The sequence below is a fragment of the Suillus fuscotomentosus genome (assembly GCF_016647785.1).
Source record: "Suillus fuscotomentosus strain FC203 chromosome Unknown F5891scaffold_169, whole genome shotgun sequence".
In the NCBI taxonomy this organism is placed as follows: domain Eukaryota; kingdom Fungi; phylum Basidiomycota; class Agaricomycetes; order Boletales; family Suillaceae; genus Suillus; species Suillus fuscotomentosus.
In genome coordinates this window covers 38,347-63,969 of record NW_024539681.1, presented here as the reverse complement: position 1 = coordinate 63,969, position 25,623 = coordinate 38,347, and the positions used below count along the sequence as shown (strand labels likewise).

The 25,623-nt window shown below is 44.4% G+C and overlaps 4 protein-coding genes across 4 annotated transcripts; 3 read left to right on the top strand and 1 right to left on the bottom strand.

Moving 5' to 3' along the window:
- Positions 1–3,726: 3,726 nt before the first annotated feature.
- F5891DRAFT_987596 (uncharacterized protein) lies at positions 3,727–5,236 on the top strand (the record flags this gene model as incomplete). The annotated part of the gene is made up of 7 exons (XM_041377925.1): positions 3,727–3,751; positions 4,056–4,123; positions 4,215–4,285; positions 4,476–4,559; positions 4,682–4,704; positions 4,807–5,141; positions 5,192–5,236. 7 exons carry the CDS (start codon positions 3,727–3,729, stop codon positions 5,234–5,236), a joined length of 651 nt encoding a protein of 216 aa, XP_041217306.1.
- A 33-nt stretch (positions 5,237–5,269) lies between these two features.
- F5891DRAFT_965807 (uncharacterized protein) lies at positions 5,270–5,650 on the top strand (the record flags this gene model as incomplete). The annotated part of the gene is made up of 2 exons (XM_041376193.1): positions 5,270–5,482; positions 5,534–5,650. Coding segments are annotated over 2 exons (330 nt in total), but the record flags the coding sequence as incomplete, so codon positions are not given.
- Positions 5,651–13,977: 8,327 nt separating this feature from the next.
- Positions 13,978–17,802, bottom strand: F5891DRAFT_1131915 (uncharacterized protein; the record flags this gene model as incomplete). The annotated part of the gene is made up of 15 exons (XM_041364710.1): positions 13,978–14,164; positions 14,310–14,519; positions 14,598–14,740; positions 14,777–14,892; positions 14,935–15,299; positions 15,352–15,479; positions 15,525–15,733; positions 15,806–15,920; positions 15,951–16,197; positions 16,252–16,400; positions 16,455–16,608; positions 16,685–16,878; positions 17,070–17,441; positions 17,497–17,588; positions 17,619–17,802. The coding sequence occupies 15 exons, from the start codon at positions 17,800–17,802 to the stop codon at positions 13,978–13,980; spliced, it is 2,865 nt and encodes a 954-aa protein (XP_041217304.1).
- A 3,271-nt stretch (positions 17,803–21,073) lies between these two features.
- On the top strand, positions 21,074–23,949 carry F5891DRAFT_987593 (uncharacterized protein; the record flags this gene model as incomplete). The annotated part of the gene is made up of 9 exons (XM_041377924.1): positions 21,074–21,095; positions 21,155–21,169; positions 21,301–21,539; positions 21,640–21,986; positions 22,039–22,167; positions 22,219–22,318; positions 22,341–22,369; positions 22,586–23,546; positions 23,827–23,949. 9 exons carry the CDS (start codon positions 21,074–21,076, stop codon positions 23,947–23,949), a joined length of 1,965 nt encoding a protein of 654 aa, XP_041217303.1.
- Between the last annotated feature and the right edge of the window lie 1,674 nt (positions 23,950–25,623).

Here is a 25,623-nt window from a genome sequence, read left to right as displayed (position 1 = left end):
CCTGGCCTCACCGTGCTGTGCTTCGGCATCGTATCATTCGCTATGTCGCGCTCATCCTCAGTCTCCTGCTGGCCGCAGTGCATGTCTTCATGCAGGACACTGATGAACCTGAGCCCTATCACACCTCAGCCCTCACAGGGCAAGAGTGGGTGATAGAACTCATCCTCGGCCATCCCGATCGCATTCGTTGTGAGCTCGGGGTCAATGTTGAGGTCTTTGAGAAATTGATAGAGGACCTTCACGCCCTTGGTCAGCGTGATTCATGTTACGTCTCACTTGAAGAACAGCTATCAATATTTCTCTATACGTGTGTGACAGGATTAACTGTCAGACACGTCGCAGAACGATTCCAGCGTTCAAACGCTACCATCTCTAAGTTCGTATTTTGATCTAGATCTCACACTCACGCTGGTACTGACACTCTCATAGGTATTTTTGCAAGATGCTAGACATCTTTGCATCCCACCCTTTCTACACTGAATATGTCCACCTCCCCGCTCCTGATGCACCAGTCTCGAGTGCCATTCATGACAACCCAAAACGTTGGCTGTACTTTCGCGATGCTATCGGCGCAATCGACGGGAGTCATATTCACGTGTTTCCTCCCTCAGCCAGTCACCACCTATACTACAACCGCAAAGGTTTCATATCGCAGAACTGCCTCTTCGCTTGCAACTTTGATCTTCAGTTCACCTTTGCGCTAACCAGATGGGAGGGGTCAGCAACAGATGCTCGGCTTTGGGATGTAGCGCACCATGATGGCTTGGACATTCTGCCTGGAAAGTACCTTCTTGCAGACCTTGGTTTCCCCTTGTCCCGACAACTTTTAGTTCCGTACCGTGGTGTACGGTACCATCTAGCAGAGTGGGGTCGTGCTAGCGTCAGGTAAGTACTTTTCTCTGCAGTGTATCTCAACTAACAATACTCATTTTAGACCAGTTAACAAGGAAGAACTGTTCAACCTTCGTCACACATCTGCTCGCAACGTTATTGAACATATTTTCGGCATCATGAAGCAGCGCTTTCGCATTCTGTTAGTATCGCCAGAGTACAAGATAGCCATCCAGGCTCGCATTCCCGCGGCACTGTGCGCTCTGCACAATTATATACGTATTCACAACCCGGACGAAGAGCCGCTCCCTCACAGGGCTGTATTTAACGACAACCCTACCCATCAGGGCCAACCTGCTCAAGGTGGTCCTGATGTTACTGATCCAATGGTTGAGGATGACGTTGTTGACAATGTAAGTGCGAATGTCTTTCGTGATCGCATGGCCGCAGAGATGTGGGAGGACTACCAGAATATCTTACATGAGCGCAATTTAGTAGACATCGCTCACTCATTAGACATCAACGAGGATCCAGAGGACATTGAGGACATCGACCAATATTATGGGAGCGAGGATGACAATGAAAGTGATGCTTAGAAATACGTTACATTGTAGTGTACATAGAGCTACAAATGATAACGTGCGGTTCATCTAATGTGGTGCGAACAAATGAAAGGATACAGCAACGCATACGGCAATGAGTGAGACAAAAAGTAAAACATGACGACAATGACAATGTTTAAAACACACCAAATTCCCCCCTGGCAGCCTGGTCAAGAACAGATCACAAGTAGGGGACCCGTCTTTCAGGCTTGGCAGCCAAGTAGATGGCACATACTGCTGGGCTCCTTGCGAACACGTTCATGAGCGTGATGGACTCATCTTCTGTAATCAGCTCCTCCTCCTGCATGGCGAGCACAGCCTGTAGCCTTTCATCCAACACCCGAGTTTCATTTTGGTCGGTGTTGGATGCCGATGTGCGAAGGCTGTCTGTCAGGCTGTTGATGGAACCTTGCAGGTTCATGAAGACAGCAGTGCTGGCAGCGTCTTTGGCAGCCTTAGAGCCTTTGTGACTGCGGCCGGCTTGACTTTTACCTTGTGTCGACAACTTTGGCTTTTTGTCGACATTGGAGGCATGGGATGAATCTACCAGTGACGTAGTTTGGGCGGTGCTGGGGGACAAAATCATGTCGGAATGCGAGCGTTTGCCCGTACTGGAGGGCGCAATAGAAGAGGGGGGAGGGGGAATGTTCATGGAACTTCCAGCGACTCCAGGAGTGATGGATGGGAGGGCTGACTTGATCTGGTCCCATCCAGCTTGTGGCACAGTAGTGAGTCTAGATCTGCTGGCCTCAGCATTGGGAGCCTCCGGTGCTTGCATGGATAAGGAGGATCCACCGGCTTCAGCATTGATAGGAAGAGCCACTGATGCTCCCGCAGCCAAGGAAGCTGGATTGTAGGCGGATGCCCCCTGAGCGCCACTCCCATTTGGGAGAATCTCCGACATCTTTTGCCAGTGTCTCCATCCGTTGTTTTGAAAGGTTTCATCACCTGTGAATAGGGAGTGAGTAGTAGACAAGTAATAAATACAAACATACCTTGTTGGAATTATTAGCGGTAATAAATTGGTTCCACTGGAGTTCCGCTGCTTCCCCCTGAATATTGGCGCCGTTAACATTGTCCCAATGACATCCGGATCGGTTGTTGCGATATCTCTCGATGGCATTGTAGATTTGTTTCAACTATAAGGGTTATTAATGATAAGTTAGTGATGCAGCTAGGGAGTAGGATACAAAGACATACTGCTTGCCATTTCCTCTTACACTGTACCATGTCCTTGTCTGGGCCTTGCTTCTGAAGTCCCACAAGTTTCTTTGCTGCCTCATGGAAGGTCTCATCTTTGAAAGTCATCCCAGTGATCTTTGACACCTGCGATTGGAGATAGACCAGGAATGCATCGACCTCCTCCTCACACCACTGAGCTTTAGGTTTACTTTCACCCTTCTGAGTCATCATGTAGAGTTGGAACTGAGTGCAGAGGATGATGGCAGCTACAGTTGAGACGATCTGCCTTCACTGATAAGAACTGATTCGTCATTGGCTTGTGCTGGCAGGCATGATTAGAGTAGAGTTCATTAAAACTCCGTCACAAACAGCTTCCGCGCCGTTCCAACGCAATCCATACATAAACATAAATTTTGTTCAAACAACGGTTGCTGAATAGGCTCTTAAGCTGTGGCATCGACATCAGAGAATTGATGAGTCTGTGATATGGTGGCCGTGAGAACTACAGTAGGATATCATTTTGTTTAGGCTAACTATGGGTATGTATACCACAATAAATTTGATTTATTGGTACATAGCAATGTATGTCTGAAAATTAAGTTTCCTATGAGGAGTTCACGACAGGATCATGACATTGCGCCATCAGCAAACTACTTGTTTTGGATACAGGATTCTCACAGCATTACAACCGGCACAGAGCCACACAGCGTGCACAGTGTTACAGTGTACAGACTCACAGAGTCACACAGACCTACAGAGACTCACAGGAACTTTGCAGAGATCTACAGGAACTTGCAGAGCACCATTGACTTATTTTAATTTTAAATCACAAGTATCAAGTATTACTCAAATTACAGTAGTTTAATCACATGAAGCGTGAAGTCTTATCACACCGAACGTAAGTCCAAATCACAACAAAGATACAATTTGCAATATACTATGGCTCGGAATATGATTGTATAGACACTATTACAAAATAAATCTACAAAAATAAATGTTTCAATCAGAGCGCTTGAAAAAATTAGATATTACTGTATACATTCGACCTTAGGTTTGTGGGGGTTGTGGTGTGACATGACATAATGGTAGGTTCGCATGTTCGTTCACCACCATGACCTGTGATGAACTTAGAATAGGTTCGCTGAGGTGGTCAGACCACCCTTGGAGGACTTGGAGTCTCAGAATTTGATTGAATCTATGCTACTCAATTGATTATCAGTCAACAACATGCACTATTTAAAATTTGTTATATCTTGCAAATAAATATGAGAGAACCAGATGTCACAATTTTAGGTTCATCCTCACCAGATGCTTGTGACTGTCACACGAAATAGGTTCAGTTCGGGGTGTCGGCGATGCTGTGATGAACCTAAGGTCAAATGTATACAGTAGTGCTACATATACCTCATAAACAAATGAACAACATACTACCACGACCAGAAATCAAAACAGATTTTGAATGCCAAAGTGTTCGCTCTGAGCATGTAAAGCTGCTCCTTGTCATGAGAGTGCGTGTGCGTCCTACATGCATTTCTGCATCAGCAATTTTTTCTTCACATTTTTCGCTCGTAGTTGCCAGTAACATGTGTGTATATTCAGCTGGTGAAGAAGGCGCTCGGCAAGGTCTTGTTCAACATGTTGAACCTCCAGATCTGCTCTTGCCATCTCGAGTAAGTACATGGCTTCCTTGGCGCTCTCTGGTGAGGTGGTTTCTGTTGAAAGGTTCTGCTGAAAGTCTGCATCAGTGCCTTGTAAACTAAATAGACAACTCACCCTATCAAGTGCAAGAACTGAATCAGAAGTATCTGAGTCGTCTGATTCAAATTTAGAGTCTATGAGCCAGATTAAATATTATTTTAGTCAGGAAAAAGAACATACTGTAAGGAGAATGACATCTCAGGCGTGTCACAGTGGGACTAGAAGGCGCAGAACCTTGCTGCAAAAGTCAGTCTGGGTACATCGTGGTGTTAGTTCAAGGTCACTCCAGAAATTTCCATTAGTACCTACTACTGACTATACTACTGAAAGCCGACTGAACTCCTGGACATGTGCTGCCTGTCCTGCAGCAAGTGTTTCAAGAATGATAAAGGTGTGCTACAGCACTTGAATCAGCCCAGATCACGATGCTACAGTTGGAATGACAACCTTGTTTGAATCTTGTCCGAGTCATGACTTCTGGTACTACCTCAAGATAAATTGGCCTTTAATGAAGACATGGTAATCTACAATGACATGGACATGGACGTGGACGTGGATGTGGACATGGGTGCAGACTTAGGCGTGTATGAGGATGAGCATGCTGGTGTAGAGGCAGGTTATGAGGAAGAAGTTTATGATGGTGCAGCGAAGACATACGGCATTGGAACGACATTTATGAAGACTTTCAACTCTGATGAGTATGCTGTGGAGAGGATGGATAATCCCTACTTCCCTTTCGCTAGCAAACCAGACTGGGAGATGGTGGCATTTCTTCTTCGGTCAGAGCTCAGCATGATGGATATCGACAAATATCTTCATCTTGAATTTGTAAGTCTATCTATATTCTACTGTAGCTATGTCTGAACTTATGTTTTTAGACCAGAAAATTACCCCTCTCATTTCGCTCTTCGAGAGAGCTTTGAGGACGTGCAGAAATGCTACCATCTCCTCCTTGATGGAAGTACCAAACTGTCCTCACCGAATTCCCAACAACAAAGACTCTTTGTGTCTTTTACCGGGATGCCATTGAGTGCTTACAGTCACTCCTTAGTCACCCCTTGTTAGTCAACAGCTTCGACTTCATTCCATGGAAAGTCTATGAGTCTGCTGAACGTGCGGTCCGTATTTACTATGGTTTCATGACTGGTGACCGTGCTTGGGAACTTCAGGTACGTTTGCCTCTCAATTTACTGACTTAGTGTTGCTAATTAAGAACACAGGAACACCTCACTGATGGTGCGACTCTGCTTGGCATAGTCCTGTCCTCAGACAAGACTAAGGTCAGCAATCTCTCTGGCAATCGCTATGCTCATCCACTGCTTATATCATACAACTGACCTGCAAAACAGCGAAAAATCATCACAAAGGACACTCCTCAAACTTTGGCTCTTTTACCTGAATGCTCTTCTCATCAAAATCTCACTCTCTCAGACTGGATGATGGTCTATTCATTCATTGACTCTCATCCTAATGTCACACAAGCTGAAATTGTACAACACTTTAAATCTCTCAAATCTGGTGCTCTCATTTTCATACAGTCAACTTTGTCTCACAAGTTAAGGGAAAGGTCCAAAATGGAAGCCCATGTCAATGATAACCCTAATGCATTATCATCAAAATGGCCAAGGGTTGTCACCAGACCTGATGTCAAGCATGCCTTGATTCTGTGGATCAGGCACATGGAAAATAAACATGAAACAGTGACTGAGCCCATGTTACGAGAGAAACAGAAAAGGTTTGAGGACGAGTTTGATGTCCCAGACAATAAAAGGCTGTTAGGGGAAGCATGGATTCAGTCATTTTGCAAAGCCTACAATATCCGCGAGTACCGACAGCACGGTGAATCTGGATCTGTGGACACTGAAGCTGTTGCTGCAGAACAAGAACATTGTCGCAGGATTTTAGCAAAATTTGCTCATCAAGATCAGTGAAACTTCGATGAGACATCCTTCTTTCCATAGTGAGTGTTCATTTCATTTTGTAATTTGCAGTGCTTAATTTATTTATTTTTAGTGCACCTCCAGATCGTGGTCTCACAACACAACAAATGAGTGGCAAGAAGAAGGAGAAATTTCGCATATCCATTGGGTTAGCTTGCAACACAGATGGAAGTGAGAGGCTCAAGCCTATTTTTATCAGCAAGGCAAAGAAACCACAATGCTTCAAGAAGCAGTCACCAGAACAGCACAGTTTCTATTATCGAAACAATAAGAAGGCTTGGATGACCGCAGTTCTATTTGAAGAGTATGTTAACATGATCCTGTGACTGCCAATGATACCTAATGTGTTGTCTAGATGGGTCAAAAAGTTTGATCTTCAAATGAAGCAACAAAATAAGCACATTTGCATGTTTATTGATAACTTCTCTGGTCACAGCATCTTGTATCAACCATCAAACATCGATCTCGAGTATTTTGGGCCCAATATGACACCATTCGTGCAACCATGCGATGTTGGAATTATTTGATGCTTCAAGGCAATATATCACCGGAATTTTTGTGCACGCACGATTGTCCTTGATGATGCTGGCAAACGAGACATTTATAAACTCAACATTCTCAAAGGTATGACAATGGTGAAGCAGGCATGGTACACCATTACATCTGAGACCATCAAACATTGCTGGGATCACACTGAAATCCAACTGTGAGTCAATTATTTGATGTTCTCATTTTTGGTGCTCAATTTTTTGTGGCAGTGATCCAACAGTAGGCCTAGACTCGAGGCCACATGTCAATCCTGCCACATGGAATATTGTCCACAAGTTCACAACCACTGAAATGTCCCTTCCAGCAGCCAAGAATGACCTGAAGGCTCATCTTGCAAACACTATGTTGATTCAGATTGGCAGCCAGCTCTTAAAGCTGTCATGGATGCCGAAGGAGACACAGATATTGCCTTGAATGCTGTAAATGCACTTGCAGAAGCTGCATCTTGTCGCACTCGGCTCAAAATTCATATTCCCGTGCATTGAAAGCAAGCAGCTGACCAACTTTCCTCCACTGAAGCTGACCTTATGCAATCTGTCAACAATCTCAAGGTGCGCAATTGTATTTTCAGTCAATTACCAACTCTTGATGAACTCCTGGACCCTGCTGAGGAGAGAGATATGGGAGAATTTCCCATGTTTGAAGGTGGTGACAAAGCCATTGCAGATGAGGTCTGTCATGAAGTTACCATTGCAAGTGGTGAAGTCATTGAGATTGATTCTGATGACGATGACGATGATGATTCAGCGGCTGCATCAATCACATGGACAGATCTTCTTGATTTGTGCCAGCAACTCGAAGTTGGATGCATGCAATATGGTGATCCACAGCTTTCACTCAACTTATCATCACAACTTCATATATTTCATGCTCAACTACAATGAGAAGAACTACTTAATGCTAGCAGACCTCTCTAGAACAATTTTTCTCGGTATGATCAGCAGATACTTGATGTCACACTTTTGGTGGAGGTCACATGCATCACAAAAATATGACATACATGGTGTTGCATATCACTCATAATGCATAAACTATTGACGGTCCTGACAGTATGCATTATGAGCATATCTACTGTAGTGTAATTAGGTACCGTTTGTTGAGCAACATCATATTACCTCATTTTTATTTGACTTACAAAAATATATAGATCGATTCAAATATTGCATGAATTACAATAGAATCTAAGGTCATGCACATGACTAACCCCAAATCATGTGAGCAGCGCAAGTGGTTGAAATTGATGTGTCATTATTTGTTCATTGTTTGTGCAAGGACAGAAAATTTCGCGCAAGTTCCTTTCAACTTTGTTTCACTGCTACTACCACCACCCTCTCGAGCCCAGTGAATTTCCTTGTGGTTCCTCCCTTGTCCTTCGTGGTGGTCCCTCCCTGGCCTTTCCTCATGGTTCCTTGCTGGCCCTCCCTCATGGTCCCATCCTGGCTCTTCCTTGTCACCATTCCCTCTCTGCTATCTTTCTTTTTTATTATATATCATGTAATTACATATGTATTCAAATATAAATAAAATTGATTTTTATTGAATTTTTTCATAAATGAGTGCTAAGAAACAATGAGTGGTGACAATCTGGTGTTCTAGGTAGTTCTGTTAAATTTACTCCAGGTAGTATCATTCTGACAGATACCATATAAATTTTATGTTAGATAAAGCTTTGCAAAGCTTTATATTGTCGGGTCGATTAGTTGATGTTTCGGAGTTGTGAACCCCCCTTTCATTATGGCATTCCATACAATTTTATACAAAAATCACAGAAGCGTCTTTCCTCTATAAGGCCAAACATAACAATGTGATTGTCGATAGCAAAATTACACTAGTTCTTGTGATTATGTACTATATTTTGTTATTTATTGCTATGTACTTTCCTCACAAGTTCACTGATGGATGAGTCTCCACTAGGCAAGAGCACAGATAAACCCCTGGGTGTGGGAGGGCAGACCCACACCCATACCCACTTGATGGGTATGGGTTGTATAGCGGGTATAATGTTAGAACACCCATGGTAGGACCCACCATGGGTATACCCACAGGTTTGTGTTGAAAAATGTACCTATGACAGAAAATGATCATGTACTACAAGCTAATGGCATCCCATCCATCATCCATCTCAATGTCATCACCCTTAACATCTGCAAGCGTGCTAATAGACATCACGTCTTCAGTGTTGATGAGATTGAGTCTGCTCCAAAATCCAAGACACAAGAGGGCTCGAATCGACTGAGCATTGAGATGTGAGTGCATGTGAGAGAGTATCAGGCGACCATGACTGAAGAGTCATTTGACATCCACTGAAGTTGCTATGAAGTACTGTGTGAGTCATGAACACATAAACATACCAATAAAAGTAGTTACCTGGAATTGTAAGAGAGTCCAATGTCATCCATGAAAGATGAGGGTATGATGTATGGTGTTCATGCCACCACACAAGAGGATCGACGATGTGCTTGACATCGGTGCTGAGGTAACAGTCCAATTCATCTCGAAGGTCCATGGTTTGAGGTGGCACAAGGGCAGCCATGTTGTCAAACATATTCTAGTAGTAGGAGTTCATAAGTTAGACAGTTAGTAGCTGTAGTACAAAAAAATTGTACTCACAGGAACAGCTGAATTACCAGGGCCAGTACGAGTCTCTGAAATCACAACGTCGTTGATGCTGTTGCTGTCACCATCGAGACCTAAGTACGACCACTTGAATTTGTCGTGAACTAGGGTCTCCGCTGTATTGATCCACCTTTGCTCCCACTTGGCGTGTTTGAAGTAGGATAGTTTGTGACGTGGATGAAGCACTACATTGAAATGATAATGTCAGCAATAAGAAAAGATCACAAAAATATGTACCCATGGCAATTCGATAAACCTCTGAACTATCTGTTAGCTGATAGTAATGGTTCAGAGTTTTCTACACAAGTCCTGCAGCAATGCGGATTGAGGGAATAAGTTTTGAGTCCATTGAGTACTTGGTGAGTGTCTCATCAATGAGGTCCATTGCAGGGATGATGGTGGCTAGGTTGGGTGTCAAGCGTGAGAAAAATAATGTGGCACCCTTGAGGATCTGTAGTACACTGTTAGTGATGACACCACCAGTGCGATAGTGGCAAGACTTACCTTCAAAATGTCTCGCAGTTGCTCCAGGATGGCCCACTCATGGTTAGTCAGCTCGAATTTCCTCAGCCCTAAGTCCTGACATTGTGTTATCATGTCAACTGCTGCTCGGTGCTTTAATGCTTGCTCTAGCATATTGAATGTTGAGTTCTATCGTGTCGAAACATCTTGAGGCAACATCTGTGCCAACATCTTAAGTTCTGCTAGAATATTGTACCATGCAGGCAGGATCTTGGTGGTGGTAGAGTGTATTATTTTGTATGACAATTTCCATATCTAATTAATGTTTGTCAACAGCAAATTGTAGTTGACTTATTGAGGACTAGCCTTGGAGAGAGCATTTTTGACAGGGCGGATGCTACCCTGCAGCTCTTTTTGCTCATCAACATTCAGTTGTTACAACTTGGATAGGTCGAGCCTCCCGATGCTGAATGGCAGGTCTCTAAGCGATCTCGCGAAGATGGAAGGACGGTGGTCTAGCCTTGGATGAAGCCCAAGGGATCCTCTGACAAGCTTGGTAAGCGCTGCGGCTCGTCAAGCTGTAGGACTAACAGATATACGGCTAAGGTAGCGTCAGCTTGCCTTAGAAGTGCGATCAAGACAGAGGGACTGAGGTCACTCTGAAGGGATGAACAAGTACTGGGATTGTACTAGTTTCTAGGGAATACCAAGTAGATCAAAGTAAGGAATACAATGATATCAGTCTAAGTTATATAGCCATATGCTATAAGGTTTGATAGGAGCCTGTATCATGAATCTATCTGAGTCAGAGATAAGATGAGGTGAGGCAAGCCTTGCTTGTCTGATAAGATGCATGAGGCGCCTCTTCTATGTCAAGATACATACATGAGGCATACAGCTGTCATGATGGGATCGGGAGGCCTTCCGGGCCATAGTAAAGTCATAGTGGTTCCAGACCGCTGTCAGTCAGGACCTAGGCTAGGTCCGGCAATGTTATTGTAACATCAGTATCACAGCAGCATCAATCAACCCATCAATGTTGTCATCGACATCTTCGTCATTTTCCCCAGAACCAATATCAATATCACCGGGATCAGCAGCATCACCCTTGTCCCCCATGTCTCCGATATCACTTGCATCATCATCTAAACTGTATTCAACCATGTCACCATTTTTGACCTGTTTCGCATCAAACTCACGGAGAATAGATTTCGCAACCAAATTCACAGTATGGAGGAAGCATCGGGTGTGACCCGCATGTCCACCAAAATTCAGGAGCTCTATAGTGAGCTCATCAATCATCCAATTGTTGTTGGATGCATTATTGCATGTGATGGATAAGTTGAATTTCTTCATATAAAAATCAGCTGAGAGCTCACTTTATCTGTTATTCCAAACTCTTCAAGGATACCTTCAAATGCATGTGCGAGCTCCTCCCTGTCATGTGACTATCATAATATCAGCAATGCATCATCTTATGTGAGTGATTTTGTACCTTAGCTACTTTGACAACATCTAACGGAAAGCTTAGTGCTGTGCCATTATGTTCTAAGTGGACTGACACAGCAACAAAGCCATGATGGTTGGGGGACATCCAAGCATCCATCGAGAAGTTCAGCTTACCAGCATATTCCTAGTACGTGTTTTTTTTGTTTCAATTCATGTCCAGACGATACTAATCAAACTAACCTTTATCATCCTAGCAATTTGCTGCTGTGTTTGCACAAAAACGAGTTGCACATCCCTCGAGACAGTTGACTTCGACGGTATGTAATATTCAGGCCTACCCATCTTCATGAGTGACTGAAATCCCCTGTCCTACACAATTTCATATGGACGCAGACTTTCTGAGATCCAATGAACAAATTCAGCCCCGAATACTACTGTATCAGCCATCAAAAATATCAAAAATACTGTTATCATACTTTGTCTCATTCCAGGTGTGCTGTTGATACGAGTACATCACTGTTCCCTTTCCTTTTCTCTCGAATGACACCGTAATTGAACCATTTCATAGGATTCCACCAATGATCTTCACCTGAACCTCAGCAGCATTCTTTGCTTGATCGGCTGCTTGCAAGACTTTGTCACCCCAGCAAGATTTAACATGCTTTTGCATGTTGCCAGTGGACCTTGCATCCTTTTTGTCAAGGAATCAGCAAATTGTGGCTTTGCATCCTCATGCACAGCATTTGAACTCATGTGCACGCTGTCCATCAAGCTCAACAATGCGGGGGGCAGGCTCAAAAAATGCATAAACAGGTGATACCCATTCCTTCATGAGTTGTTCTGTCGTGCAGCTAATTGGTAGTGTTTTTTTGTATAATAGAATCATGCTTTGCTTGTCCTCAGCACTCTCTGGAGCTGGACTCAGACTCAGACTTGGGTTGTGCTACTTGTTGTATTCACTTTCATCAGCAACAATGTCATCGTCATACAGTGCTGCTTCCTCTTCCTCAGTCCGAACAACAGCACAACAACTCTTGCCAGGTTCCGGGCTGTTCCCACATTGAGTGGTTCGGGTGTACCAGTGAGAGGGTTTTGTTTTGTCTTCTTTGGGTGGTTTGAGGTGATGCTCGCACTCTTGGGATCTGCCTTCTGCTTCTTGGATGGGCCAACAGCTTTGAGCCTGTCTTCGAGTGCTGCCTTAGCCTTGTCCATTAGCTTCATGACACATTTTGCAGTGGCTGTGAATATGTTTGGGTGCATGGCTAGTTTGTAAGTAGGGCAGGTAAAACTTGGATGATAATAATATTGTGGCTTTATTAAGGTTTCGCTTTGGTGTAGGTACTATACATGCAGCGGAGTTTTGATCAGGTACGGACATATATTGTTTTGATGGTAGAACCCGAGTGAGTGTGCAGGTGAGTGTGCGGGTAGTCCAATGGCAGACCCGCACTCATACCCGAAGGGTACCCGCACCTGCCACCTGCACGGGTTACCCCAACCTGTGCTCTTGCCTAGTCTCCACAGTGGTTTCAGGGTGTGAATGTTGTCTTTTGGAGGTGTGTTGTGATATCTGTAGGCTGGTCTCAACTTGGCTGATAGTATTAGGTACTTCTGGTCCTTCAATGCCTGGTTGAGGGATCTCGGCTCATTCTAATTCTTCTAAGACTGTACCTTTTCAGTACTTGGACTGCAGCTCAGGCCAAAGCTGAGCCAAAGCCAGCCATCACTGGCGGCTTTGGCCTGGCCTGGAATTTTCGAAAGCCCAAGCCATCTGAAGCCAGGCCAAAACCATGGCTTTTGAGCCAAGCTGGGCCAGAACATCACTAGACGGGAGGGACATGACAAAGCATAATCATTTGCGAGTCATTCTGGATTAGGTTTCGGGTGTTTTTCATTTGTGTGTTCTTGTCATTGCTTATACTAACACTTACTACTACATGTTTCTGTTTATCTGTGAAATGAATATATTTTAGTGATTCTGCTTATTTTTAGGTGTTATATTTGCAGTGATTTGCCTATTTTTGAATGCGAGAACAGTGGTGCAAGAATGCCTGCTACTGGACAGTAGTATACAATGAGATTTGTGGTGAATTGTGTACAAAAATGAAGTTCTTGGGGTGTCTGTGAATGTCTGTACAAGGATTGACAGGGAAAGGTGTTACTGTAGTAAGCTATCCAGAAGGGACCAAGCTGTCTGCCTCTCACACTGTACAGAACCCAGTAGTTTACTGATGGAGCAACAAAGATAGGGGAATGTCAATACGAGCTTTTATGCTAGCATCTAGGAGCAGATCCACTGCCAGTAGTAGACATGGAGGTAGCAGAAAGAAACATGTTGGGATGTTTTTGGACACCCGGACACCTGATACTGGCAGTAGCAATATATCATATTGGCTTATAAGCCATAAACTACAATACATTGAGGGATGTAGCTATCCATGCTATGATACATCAGTCCTGTAAGGTTGTCTATAGCTATATCACATGTATGCAATTGCCAGAACACCGTTGACCTCCGTACAACGGCCAATGTGTGCCTCACCACCAAGTATATGCCCCGGCTGAAATTCTCAATTGTGGACAATCTGGTCTTCGATCTTGATCCCTCACTGCTTTTGGAACATGTTATCACATTGAGGTGTTCAATCTCAATCAATCTCAATCCCCCACTGTTTTCGGAACACATTATCTACACATTGAAGAATGGGACGTTTGATGCGGCCACGGAACCAATTTTGGAGGCTCCTCAGCTCAATCATGTTGTCAACAATTTTCTCATAAGATAAAAGACTAAGCCATCCATAGGGAAGCGGAATGCCTATCATAAGAACCATACTAGATATAAAATCAGTCAACATTATCAATATCTTCGAGAGGAGGAGCTTCTAGTGATGGTCCCTCATCACAATCGAATGACATGTCTTTGGCAATGTCCACATCACCATACACAGATTCCACAAGCCCTGCAACACCAGCCCACCTGTCCTCAAAACTCATCAACAATGCACGGCGAACAGCACCCTGACACTTGGCATATGCCACAAATCCCTCTGTCTCCTCAGCCCTTACAAATGTTTGAAGGGTTGCACGTTCCTCCCACCATTGTATATGCCACTTCAGGAAAGCCAATACATGCTGCATTTCCTTCATGAGTAACTGAATTTCTTCATGCCACCGGTTGTGGCGCGCCCTGGCCTTGCATCATTCAACGTGGAGAGCTAGAGAAATAATGTGTTAGTTACTGATAGACTCATGCTTGGACAACTACTCACAGTCCTGAAGACCAGCACTATTGTCAGTGGAAACTCCATGTGTCAGCCAAATCCAAGACATAATAGCGGTACCCTGGGTTTGTCCTCCAAAGTCTCCCATAGGCCGAAGGTCTGACTTTTTGAGTGGTTGAAACCTCCGCTGCCAACCAATGTGATCAATGTGTGCTGAAAGCACGAGAAGTGCTTTGTGAGCACAGCAGTATTTTGCATGAGACATTGCCAAGCGGTTTTCTAGTGTGTCAACAGTCTTGTGTGCTTGTGTGTTGGCACCTTGCCCACAGATGTTTTGAGCTTTGAAATGTAGTAGCTGGATTCAAAGGCGAATGTGTGAACGGCACTCAGTGAGTGCATCGTTGGCTTGAGCATACTGCAGTGACCACTCGAGTTTGAGGAGCTTCAGATCGCAAACAGTGAGATCACAGACATCGGAAGGGAAAAGGAGTGGGAAATCCTCGGCTTTCCCGGAGTCAGGCTTTGAACTTGGTAAGCCGCTGTCATCATGGCCAGTATTTTGTAGATGGAATTGATGGGAGAGGGTTGTAGCACGCAAGTTGGCAACAATGGGCATGTATAAAACTTGAACACTAGACCATGCTTCAACCCGGCATTGCAGTGCATTCCTGCAGGTCACAATGTTTGCTCTCTGGGTGTCAGTCGCATGCAGCCCAAGTGCATCTGCATCTACCCAAAGATGATGTCTTATATCAATGTCAGACATCATATTTATTGAGAACAAAACCATGAACTTACTGTGCATGCTCGAGATCTATGGCAGTGCTAATGAGCACACTAGGTGTTACTTCAGCATGGAGTGATATGATGGCACCATCCTCAAGCTCCCTGGCATCCTGTTGCCTAAGGGCGAGACAAACTGCAGGCTGTGTCATTTCTGAGAAGTGACACTGTGAATCAAACCATGATACAGATTGAATAGATGCACCAACAACTCTACTATCAAACAGATTTGGCTTTGTGTGATCAGTCTCCCATGCCTTGATCTCATTTTTCCACTCAGCGATGTATGCAGCACCCAACTCTGAAGACTTGATGGACCCCTCGAGTTCTTGAAGTGCAGCACAATGGTCTTTCTCTGCCTTGACAGCTTCCTTGATCTTGCGCAACATTGTTCGCCCTGGAGATGATGCCATGAGAATACTATATAAATGATAACTTAAACTTAAATAGAGTATTGACTTGCTGAAACCTGATATCTTCTTCCAATTCCAGTCACCAAAATGGTCATTGAGGGTGTCCCGACGAGCTCCTGGACCCATTTCCTTCATACTTGCAGCCACATGATTAATATTTGCCCATCCATGCTCCGGTGCTTCTACATCCATTCAACCGACCCAAGGAGTCAAATTGAATGAAAATTTAGTTTGACATGCTTTGATGTGGGCGTCCAAGTGGAATTTTGGGACAAAATAATTTATCACCTTACTTGGATGATCAAGGTGAAGTGCAGGAGGAAGGCTAGGCATGCGACTCCAGAGTTTTTTGTGCCACTGACAGGTGATGTCATAGGAGAAGTTGAAGACAATAAGCTGTGAAAATGCAATGAGGGCTGAGAATATGAGGTAATCCATGTGAAGATACCTAGGGAAGGAATATGAGAACTCATTTGGTTGAAAGGACAGAAGTTAGCCTGACTTCTCTCCTTTCTGTAGATCTCCAACACTGTTTGGAAGCTTCATATCATGGCAAGCACAGTCTACCGTACCGACTCCGGTAGCAGCGAGCCCCTTCGAACTCTTTGTATCCGCCATGTTCACAGCATTGTGACTAACACATGTACTTTTCTAGTCCCAGTCAGTCTTACTAGGCTGGAGACAATGTAACAGTATCACACTCACCTCTTGTAAGACCTCGCTATTCATATTGATGTGCACCTTATACTTACCTTCTTCCACAAAATAACCCCACCCGTGGCCTAAACCTGGATCTTTGCTGTCAGTTGACACCAGATGCCACTTCAGGCAAAAGTTTGTATCAATCGCCAAAAAAAGGCTGTACATCCATCTGTCCCATATTTCAGCTCAGACTGTGGCCGCATGACACACACACTTTGAATTAAAATACTCACCATTCAGATCGTGGCACATTCTCCCAACCTTCCAGAAGATTCTTGCCAGGCTGTGGGCAAGCTGGACACAATACAGCCAGCTCCCCCTCTTGTGTTGCCTCAATACCTGCAGGATCGTGCCCCTGCCCGGATCGTTTCAGTGCCTTCAAGTGTTGCCACTCTGATACTATGTGAAGGAACACAGAATAACGATCCTGTAAATCAATAGTAAGTATGTAGAGTCAATTACAGTAGAAAAAGCAGCAATACACAATGGAGATGAATTGTGTGAAATTGGGATGACTCTATGAGTAAGGCCAACAAGCAAAGAAAAGCCATGCGATGCATGAACCGAAATAGACGAGACAGAAAAAAGATGAGAAAAAGGCACTTGGTGGGTACTTACACGAATTGGCTTAGTACCAATGTTGTTGGTTCTCCATGTAAGAGAATGATAGAATTTGTAAGCAGAGACTTTGGACTCGAATGAAAGAAGGTGGAAAAGTTGAAGAATAGCAAAAGTTGCCACTGTTCTGGGATCAATTGTTGTAGCTGGGAACCATTGTGCACGAAGAAGCTGTTTGTAGCAGGATGGTGCATGTGTGCACCCACAGTAGTCAAGCTTTATCTCATGTATCCCATGTACATCGATGACCACGAAATCATCATCGTAGGCTGCTCTGCAGCTATTACACTCTTCCCCTGGCCTGTGACCCAACTGGACATGGAGACCCAGTGACATGAGCAAGACTGTGTGGAAAAGGTCATCCTTCCATTGCTGGAGTGTCCAGAAGTTAGTGTCTTGTGATACATAGTAAGGGAAAAAAACTTACTTTGATTCTATGTAGGGGCGTGTGGTAGTGTGACTGAACAATGCAATCATAGCAGACCAGCTCGACCAAGAAACAATCTTCGCATCTGAATTCTGCAGATAACACATCACACCAACACTGACTTTCCCCACCTCTGCCTGTTACAGTAACATGGCGTGAGCCCCCAGCTACCAATATGCCCTCTGCCACCTTGCACGGCAATGATACGATACCTAGGCCTTTAGGCCTTGATGATAGATGATGAATAGAAGAGAAGCCCAGAAGATGCCAGCTTAGATAAGTGGTCTGGACTGCATATGACGACATAGGTCTAGAAGACCTATTTATGTTATCAAGATAGAAGGCAAGCCTCATGGTTGCCTCATGCACTGATAGAAGGACGCCTCATGGTCCTTATCTTAGATAAAAGCCTGCCTCATGCATGGTATCTCTGACTCGATAGATAAGCAGATTAGAACCCAGCTTCAAGCTGAGCTTAGATATGATAGAGTAGCCTTATATAAGGTCGACAATTAAAGTAGATGTTCCTTACTTTAATCTTACTGGGTTTTACCTTGAACCACTTGTCTTGCTAAAGCTACTTGCTTGACATCCGATCCGCACCTTCAGAAGGACTTGAGACCCCTTCTGCCTGTAATCGCTATCATTGCTCACTTCCGCTAGCATACACAACTCCTGCTTGTCTGTAGGAGCCGACCTTGGACTCTCAGCACAAGGTATCACTGTCGTGATCGTCACTGTTAGATTACCCTAGTCTGCCTACGACTTACTGTCGTAACACTGCCCTCTAAACGAATAAATTTGTCAAGGTATGATTCTTGTTCTTCCAGCCAGAAAGCAAGCTCATCCTATCCAAGCTGAATGAGCTCACCATTTATATAGATGGAAACAACATTTCTATGTACCCGTCTGGTTCATTTTGCTTTGATGACTTCTTCTGTGACAGTAGTAGTAGGCTCGTTCTGTACAGGCTCAAATTCCACTTCATTCCATGGATCGGCTAAGTTATTATTGGGAGATTCTGGAGACTCAGCCACCGAGTCAGAAATACTGAGTGGGTTTGCTGGGAGATAGGATGTACACAAGGCAAATTCCCCATCTTGTTGAAGAGCAAATATTTGGTGCCTGTGAATGTGCGCAGCTGCAGAGTCGGTGCTAATTGTATGCCTCACAAGTTTTGGCTTTTTGAATGGACACCCACCTGCCATGACAATACTTGTCAAACACCTGGGCTTAGAAGAACATCAAACGTACAAAACACACTGATGCCGCAGCAGTACAATGTCCCAATAATTGAGGATATAACACCCCACGTAGTGAGACTGAGAGGCTTTGATCTATCTAGGTGATATATCAACTTCGCGAATTGCAATACATCATGGTGGATAATGAACCTAAGGTGTGAATGGCGAATCATCACAATATATCAAGGTGGATAAGGACTGACCTGATAAAGCTGATCATGTCGTGGTGGTGCTTTATATCTGCCCATTCATTCTGCTTACACTCCAAGAGGTATGGGTTCATGATGTACATTCAAGAACTTGGGCTAACAAGACAGTGAGCAGATGCAAAAATGTTGGCAGCCAGTGTAGCTCGACTCACTGAATTCTGACTTCTCCCGATCCCAACACCAAAGATCTTCAAGGTGGAGCTATTGGAAAGGGTGGTTGCAATTGTGGCCTGAATGAGACGACCGAAGATCACGAGAAGGAGTTAACATCAGCCAAACAAGCACATGGAGATGTGAGTCTCACTGTATTCATTTGTACATTTGACGATGACCTCTTGGAGAGATGAGATGGATGTGGTGGGCATGTCTCAATCTGAGATGCACTCTGCCATCTCTAGATCTGTGGTAAAATTTAAAATAGACTTTGTAATGATATTGTTGATGTGAAAATGGAATACAAAGTTGAGAATTTATCAACGCAAGTATGTACTATATACATAAGATGGGTGCTGGCACTGCTACTGTCATAGTCGTTGAAATAAGAACTCGTTAGCATTATATTTTTCTTGCAAGTCTGTGCCATGACTGCCACCATCCACAAGAACATTGCATAAGACATCCTCCAGTGCAGAGAGTACACTCTTGGCATATTTTGTAGCAAGGCAGGCCTTAGCGTACCTTTTGCCAATACCTCCCTGCATAAGTAAGTCATCTTCCACCTTCCAAGTCTCAAGGAAAATTTCATTGATCACTCCTACAGCTACCCGAAGCTTCTCCAATGACCTCGTCTTCAAGTATTCCTGGAACAAGCCATCAATAATGTCATGAGGCTCCCCTCCGAGATAGGTTGTCAGGCGATCTTGCTTGTGGGGCTTTTTCTTCATTAGTTTAGTACTAATAGTTGTGACATCCCGCAAGGGACTCAGATCCTGTGTATTATGACTTGAAAATATTCAATGATAGAACTCGAGTTTAAGATACTATAACATACTGCATCAAAGATGGACTGAGTGGCACTGCACTGCAGGGTCAAATGCCTGTATCATTGTGCCTGCCTTGTCCAAGTTGAGACCAATATTTTTTCTTCCTTCTGAAACTAATCGCAGATTTATTCCTGTGCCAGAGGATGTGTCAGTTGTGTCATAAGTACAACTGTGAGTACATAGCAGTAACAAACCTTGCATAGTGTGAATGCCTCTGCATTCATTTGGTGTCACTACATTCTTCAGGAGTGTTGTAAAGCTTTGGTTGGCCCATGAGTGAGGAGTGAGGATGATGAAGTCTGCTGACAACGTTGGCATCTGTTACACAATTTGTTGGACTTTAACTATAGGACCGAAATCTGCCATTACAAGTCATTATGTTCTGCAACTGGTATTTTGTCCTGGCACCTGATCGATATATTTCAGCACCCATTCAACAACTCTCGGTATATCAGTCTGTCGTTGAGCCATTCAATTTGATTATGAGTCTACGGCAAAGTAGGTTTGTTGCAACTACTCACATTTTGTCAGACTTTTATAGAATCAAAACCCACCAAGCTCACTTGGTACCATTGAAAGGGTTGAGCTTTTTCTCATCTTTTGTCCATCTCGTCTATTTCGCCCTTTGCAAATGTAGAGTTCATGCATTGCATGGCTTTTCTTTGCTCATTGGCCTTGGTGTCATTTTCATCGTCCTTTCTGCAATCTTTTTCTCTCGTCATCTCTGTTTACACATCTACAATCTGGCATGCTCACTCAAGGCACTCATGCAGCTTAGACTCATAAAGTCATTCCAATTTCATGCAATTCATCTCCAGGCCCTGGTCATCTTCATCGTCCTTTCTGCAATCTCTCTCTCTCGTCATCTCTGTTTACCCATCTACAATCTGGCACACTCACTCAAGGCACTCGCGCAGCTTAGATTCATAGATTTTACACAACTCATCTCCATTGTGTATTGGTGCTTTTCTACTGTAATCGACTCTATGTGCAGGTCTCATTAGCTCTATTCATGCCTTGGGATAAGGGTTCACCAGGGGTTCCCAAAAGGCATGAATTACAAAATGCTTCTGAGAGATGTCAGAGCTAATTATAGAGACACCAGGGTCCAAAAATTTCACATCGCTTTTCCCGTTCCAGCATGTACAACATTTTTACCAGTGGTATGTTAACTTTTGCCTGAGATGAACGCCCTCATTAACGCCCTATGGATGTGTCATAGATATTCTTACCAGAAGTATGTCAACCCCTTTCCCGATGAACACACTTGTTAATGCCTCATGGGTGTGTTGTTAGTCATTTTCACCAAGTACTTGGTAGGTTACACAATTTGAATGCAGCAAAGTACTTATTGACGCCTTATTATAGAGATGGCACCAAAAAAGTGGACAACCCCTGAACAAGAGGAGTGGCTGCAGCCATGGTATTTGAAGTACAAAGAGACATTGGTAGGAAAGTCCAAAAACTATACTAACTTTTTCTGCAACCTTAATGAGGCATGGTTGGATGAGTTTCCTGAGCCAAGACCAAGTACCGCCACTCCTTATGGCCCTCTCACAGAAGAGGAGAAAAAAATAATGGATGCCATGGAAAAATCACGCACAAACGTGAGGGTTTCAAATACTCACCTATCACTTGGCTGACATCCACTAGAAACTTTATAATCACTTCAAAAATAGCATGGGCAGTATGAGGGCCGGTTGACAGGCGAAGGCAGATACTGTTGATGTGTTCCAGTCCATAGTGGAGAGCATCTCGGAGTGTGAAAAGTCAACACGTGCCTATCAAGAACACAAAGCTTATTCTGTCCTGTTCTACAAAGAATGTGCACAGCCTCAAGTACAGGAAGCACTGAAGGCACTAAAGGCTACTGGGGAGCAGCTCACCTCAGGGCAATACATAGCTCTCATAAAGAAAGAGACTGCGAAGGTATATGAGGCTGAGACAGATGAAGTCAAGACACAGGTGAAAGAGTTCATCGAGCAGCAGAAGGTAACACGAGAGAAACACAAAAAGGAAGGCATTTGGAGTGAGGGAAACTTGAATTACCAACAGTTAGTCACAATCTGAATACAGATCTTGCTGTGCTCACTGACCTCCATTTAGAAATCTCGACAAACTTGTGGCTGTCGTCAACAAGTTCTTGAAAGGACTTCATAATGCAACTGGCCTATCATACACGCTCCTTGCTGGTGGTCCCTCCTCTGAATCTGGTGGTTTAATTGATTGCTATAGGTTAGTTCATCTGATGTCTGATATCTCAATACATGCTTATGGTAGTTGAAGTTTTCATGTTGGCCTCACAAAGCTGGGGAACGATTTCAGTAAGGCCTACCCAGAGTTCGACATGGGAATTATGGAGCCATTCCGGGACTATCTTTACCATGTATATCATGTGTCTGACTTAGTTTAGCCAGTGCCTTACAGTTACTGACTTGTGCGTAGCTGAAGCGGCAGTCAAGAGGGCGGGGGAAAAGAGTGGATCTGTAGCCCTCAATGATCCAAATCTTTTAATATTTTCACCCGATAGACTCGATGCTGATATATCCCAAAATGGATCACCCACCCACCAGCATATATCGGCACCTTGTGATGTATCCACCCATCTACCGCCCTCTTCATTCCCAGTATTATCCAGTAATGATACATTCAGGAACTCTTTTGACGACTCATACTCCTCTGACTGGGATTCTGACTTCACACATGGGGCATTATCCATGTCTAACCTCATGCTGCCTGATGTATCAGACAGCCTACCATTATCCAGAGAGAACATATCTGCAGCCCCAGATTGCCACTCTGGCTCCTTCCTGGACTCAGATCCCAGCCTGCCGGATGAAAATGTGATGCATTCCTGGATGAGGCCAGGATTCGACGCCTTTTTATATAACTTCGGGTCATCCAGTGTGCCGGCAGACAAAGAATTCTCTCAACTTGTGTCTGCGCAGTCCTTGTCGCATGTATCTGCCCTCGCCTCTCCCACTGACAATGCAACAGTGCTGCCAATTCTTCTTCCATCCACGCAATCAGATTCTACCACAACTCTCGTTGACACCACATGCACTTTGCTGGTATTGCATGCTCCCCACACAATAGCTCCTACCTCTCCCACTGCCAATGTGACGGTGCTGCCAACTCTTCCCCCATCCACGCAGTCAGAACCTACCACAGCTCTCATTGACAGCACACATACTTTGCTGGCACTGCAGGCTCCCCATACGATAGCTCCCACTTCTCCCACTGCCAATGTGACAGTGCTGCTGACTCTTCCCCCATCCATGCAGTCAGAACCTACCATAACTCTCATCGACCGGACACCTACTTTGCTGGCATTGCAGGCTCCCCACACAATCGCTCCCAAGTTTCCCACCCCTCTGACACACTGCTCTGACACTACCACTCCTAGTATAGATGCATCAGCAACACCTTCCTGCACTCCTCCTGCAGCAGATTTTGCAATCACAGAATGTGACACCCATACTCGCCATACACGGACCAGTCGCATATGCAAACCATCAACTCGCAACATTACTGCAAATGCTATTGGCAACATGTCTTCCAAGTGTCCTCATGAACATGGTGGTGGAGGGTCTGCTGGGGGAAAATCAAAGTTTGTGTGTCCTTCTTGTATTTTGTGTGTTTTCTAACCACTCCTTAAGGAGAGCCATGACTTGACTCATATTGTGTGCCCTCGTTGGCTTACAAAGTTATCCTACTGCTGGTTGTAATCCTATTTAGTTCCGAATTTATGTATTTACTGCATGACACAAGAAAACATGATTGAATTTTGTTCCAGGACGGTGTTTTGATCACACTCACGCAACACATACTTATCCATGACTAAGACAGTGCCATATGCTAAAAAGACTAGACCAGTTTCTTATATTGTGATAGATTTTGCATCTGGGCAGCCATCTGTTCTGTATAGTCACTCATCATTATAGTTCAGCCACCCAGAAAAAGCCGGAGAAAGCTTTTTTGACAAGTCCATCCTGCTTTGGGGCATCCAAGACTTAATTCACATATGATAGTAATACAAATTGTTTGAATTCAATAGAGTGTGGAGTGCACATTCTGATTCGAGCACAAAGTTAATACAATCTGCGTGACAGCGTAATCTCCAAGTCAACACATTCAAAATACTCTTAAAGATTCATGCAGAGGCTACAAAGTCCACCCACTGTCAACAGGCTCACATGCACACTCATGAAGAGGTTAGTATTGCTGTCAAGATTGCACAGGATCTTAGAGTATCCCTCATGTGGGCACCTTAGCTTTTGACTGAAGTTCGTGATTCGACACACTCACAGGCTGCAAACAGTGGGTAATGGCTTGGATCAGCATGGCTGTTGCTCAAATGAGGACCAACACACTCATAGGCTGCAAATGGTGGGTAATGACTTGGATCAGCCTGGCTCTTGCTCGAATGAGGATCAACATACTCACATCCTGCAAACGGTGGGCAACAACTCGGATCAGCATGGCTCTTGCTTGAATGAGGATCAACATACTCACATCCTGTGAACGGTGGGCAATGACTCGGATCGGCATGGCTCTTGCTTGAACAAAGATCGACACACTCACATCCTGCAGACGGTGGGCAACGACTCGGATCAGCATGGCTCTTGCTCAAATGAAGATCAACACACTCACATCCTGTGAATGGTGTAGAGACTCATGCCTCTCATGGTCTGATATGGCAGTTTTCACTAGGGAGTTCATTGCACGAACTTGCAGCATCACTCTGGGTGCTATCTGCAGTTATTCCTATATGAGGCGCAGCTTTCCTATGCAATGTGCACCATGGGCGCACACTTCCCACGCTTCATGATGTATATGTGTGCGTGCTTTCCTGTGCTTGAGCACCCTATAGCACCAGCCATCCAGAAGCATCCATCCACTGTCCACCAAGCTCTCTAGTGCGTGTATTTCCATTTCCCTTATTTGCATATCATTCCACCTTTATTTTTATCATGGACCCTTACTTATATATATATTTACATACCTTACTCGGTAGCGCTTCAGCTCTGCATGACAGCGCTTAGGCGCCATATATAAGCGCCAGCAGTACATACCATGAGATACTACTCAACTTTACCTAACTTTACCTACCACTTACTACCTAGAAAGTCGCAGTAGGAATCTATTCCTTGACACCTTGCACTCTCATCTCTTGTCTAGTATCTCATTATCACTTAAGCAAGCTTATTCTTACTCTCTCATTTCCGCATACACACGTGCATGTTCCCGCACCTTGTGCGTACCTGCACTTTCTCATGCTTCACATTGGCCAACCAGTAGTGCTTTCAGTGCATACCTCTAGATCCTTGCTGCACTCGCTTCCCCTTTAGGGTTGAATGCACTTGTCATCTCAAGTATAGCAGACTAGGCAATGCACGACCTTACAACATTTACAGATACAGTCTGGAGCCTTGTTCATGCCTCACTGTATTGTTGTTTCTACAATGGTGGGCAATGACTCGGAGCATGGCTCTTGCTTGAAATGAGGATCGATGGACTCACTTGCTGCGAATGGTGGGCAACGACTTGGATCAGCATGGCTCATGCTCAAATGAGGATCGACACTCGCTTGAGGGTACTGTCTGTTGATGCCGACATGACCTGGGGTAGTTGGGCTGGACAGAGTGAAGCTCGGGGTGGGATGCGAGTAGCTGGAGCTGCTGAGTGTGC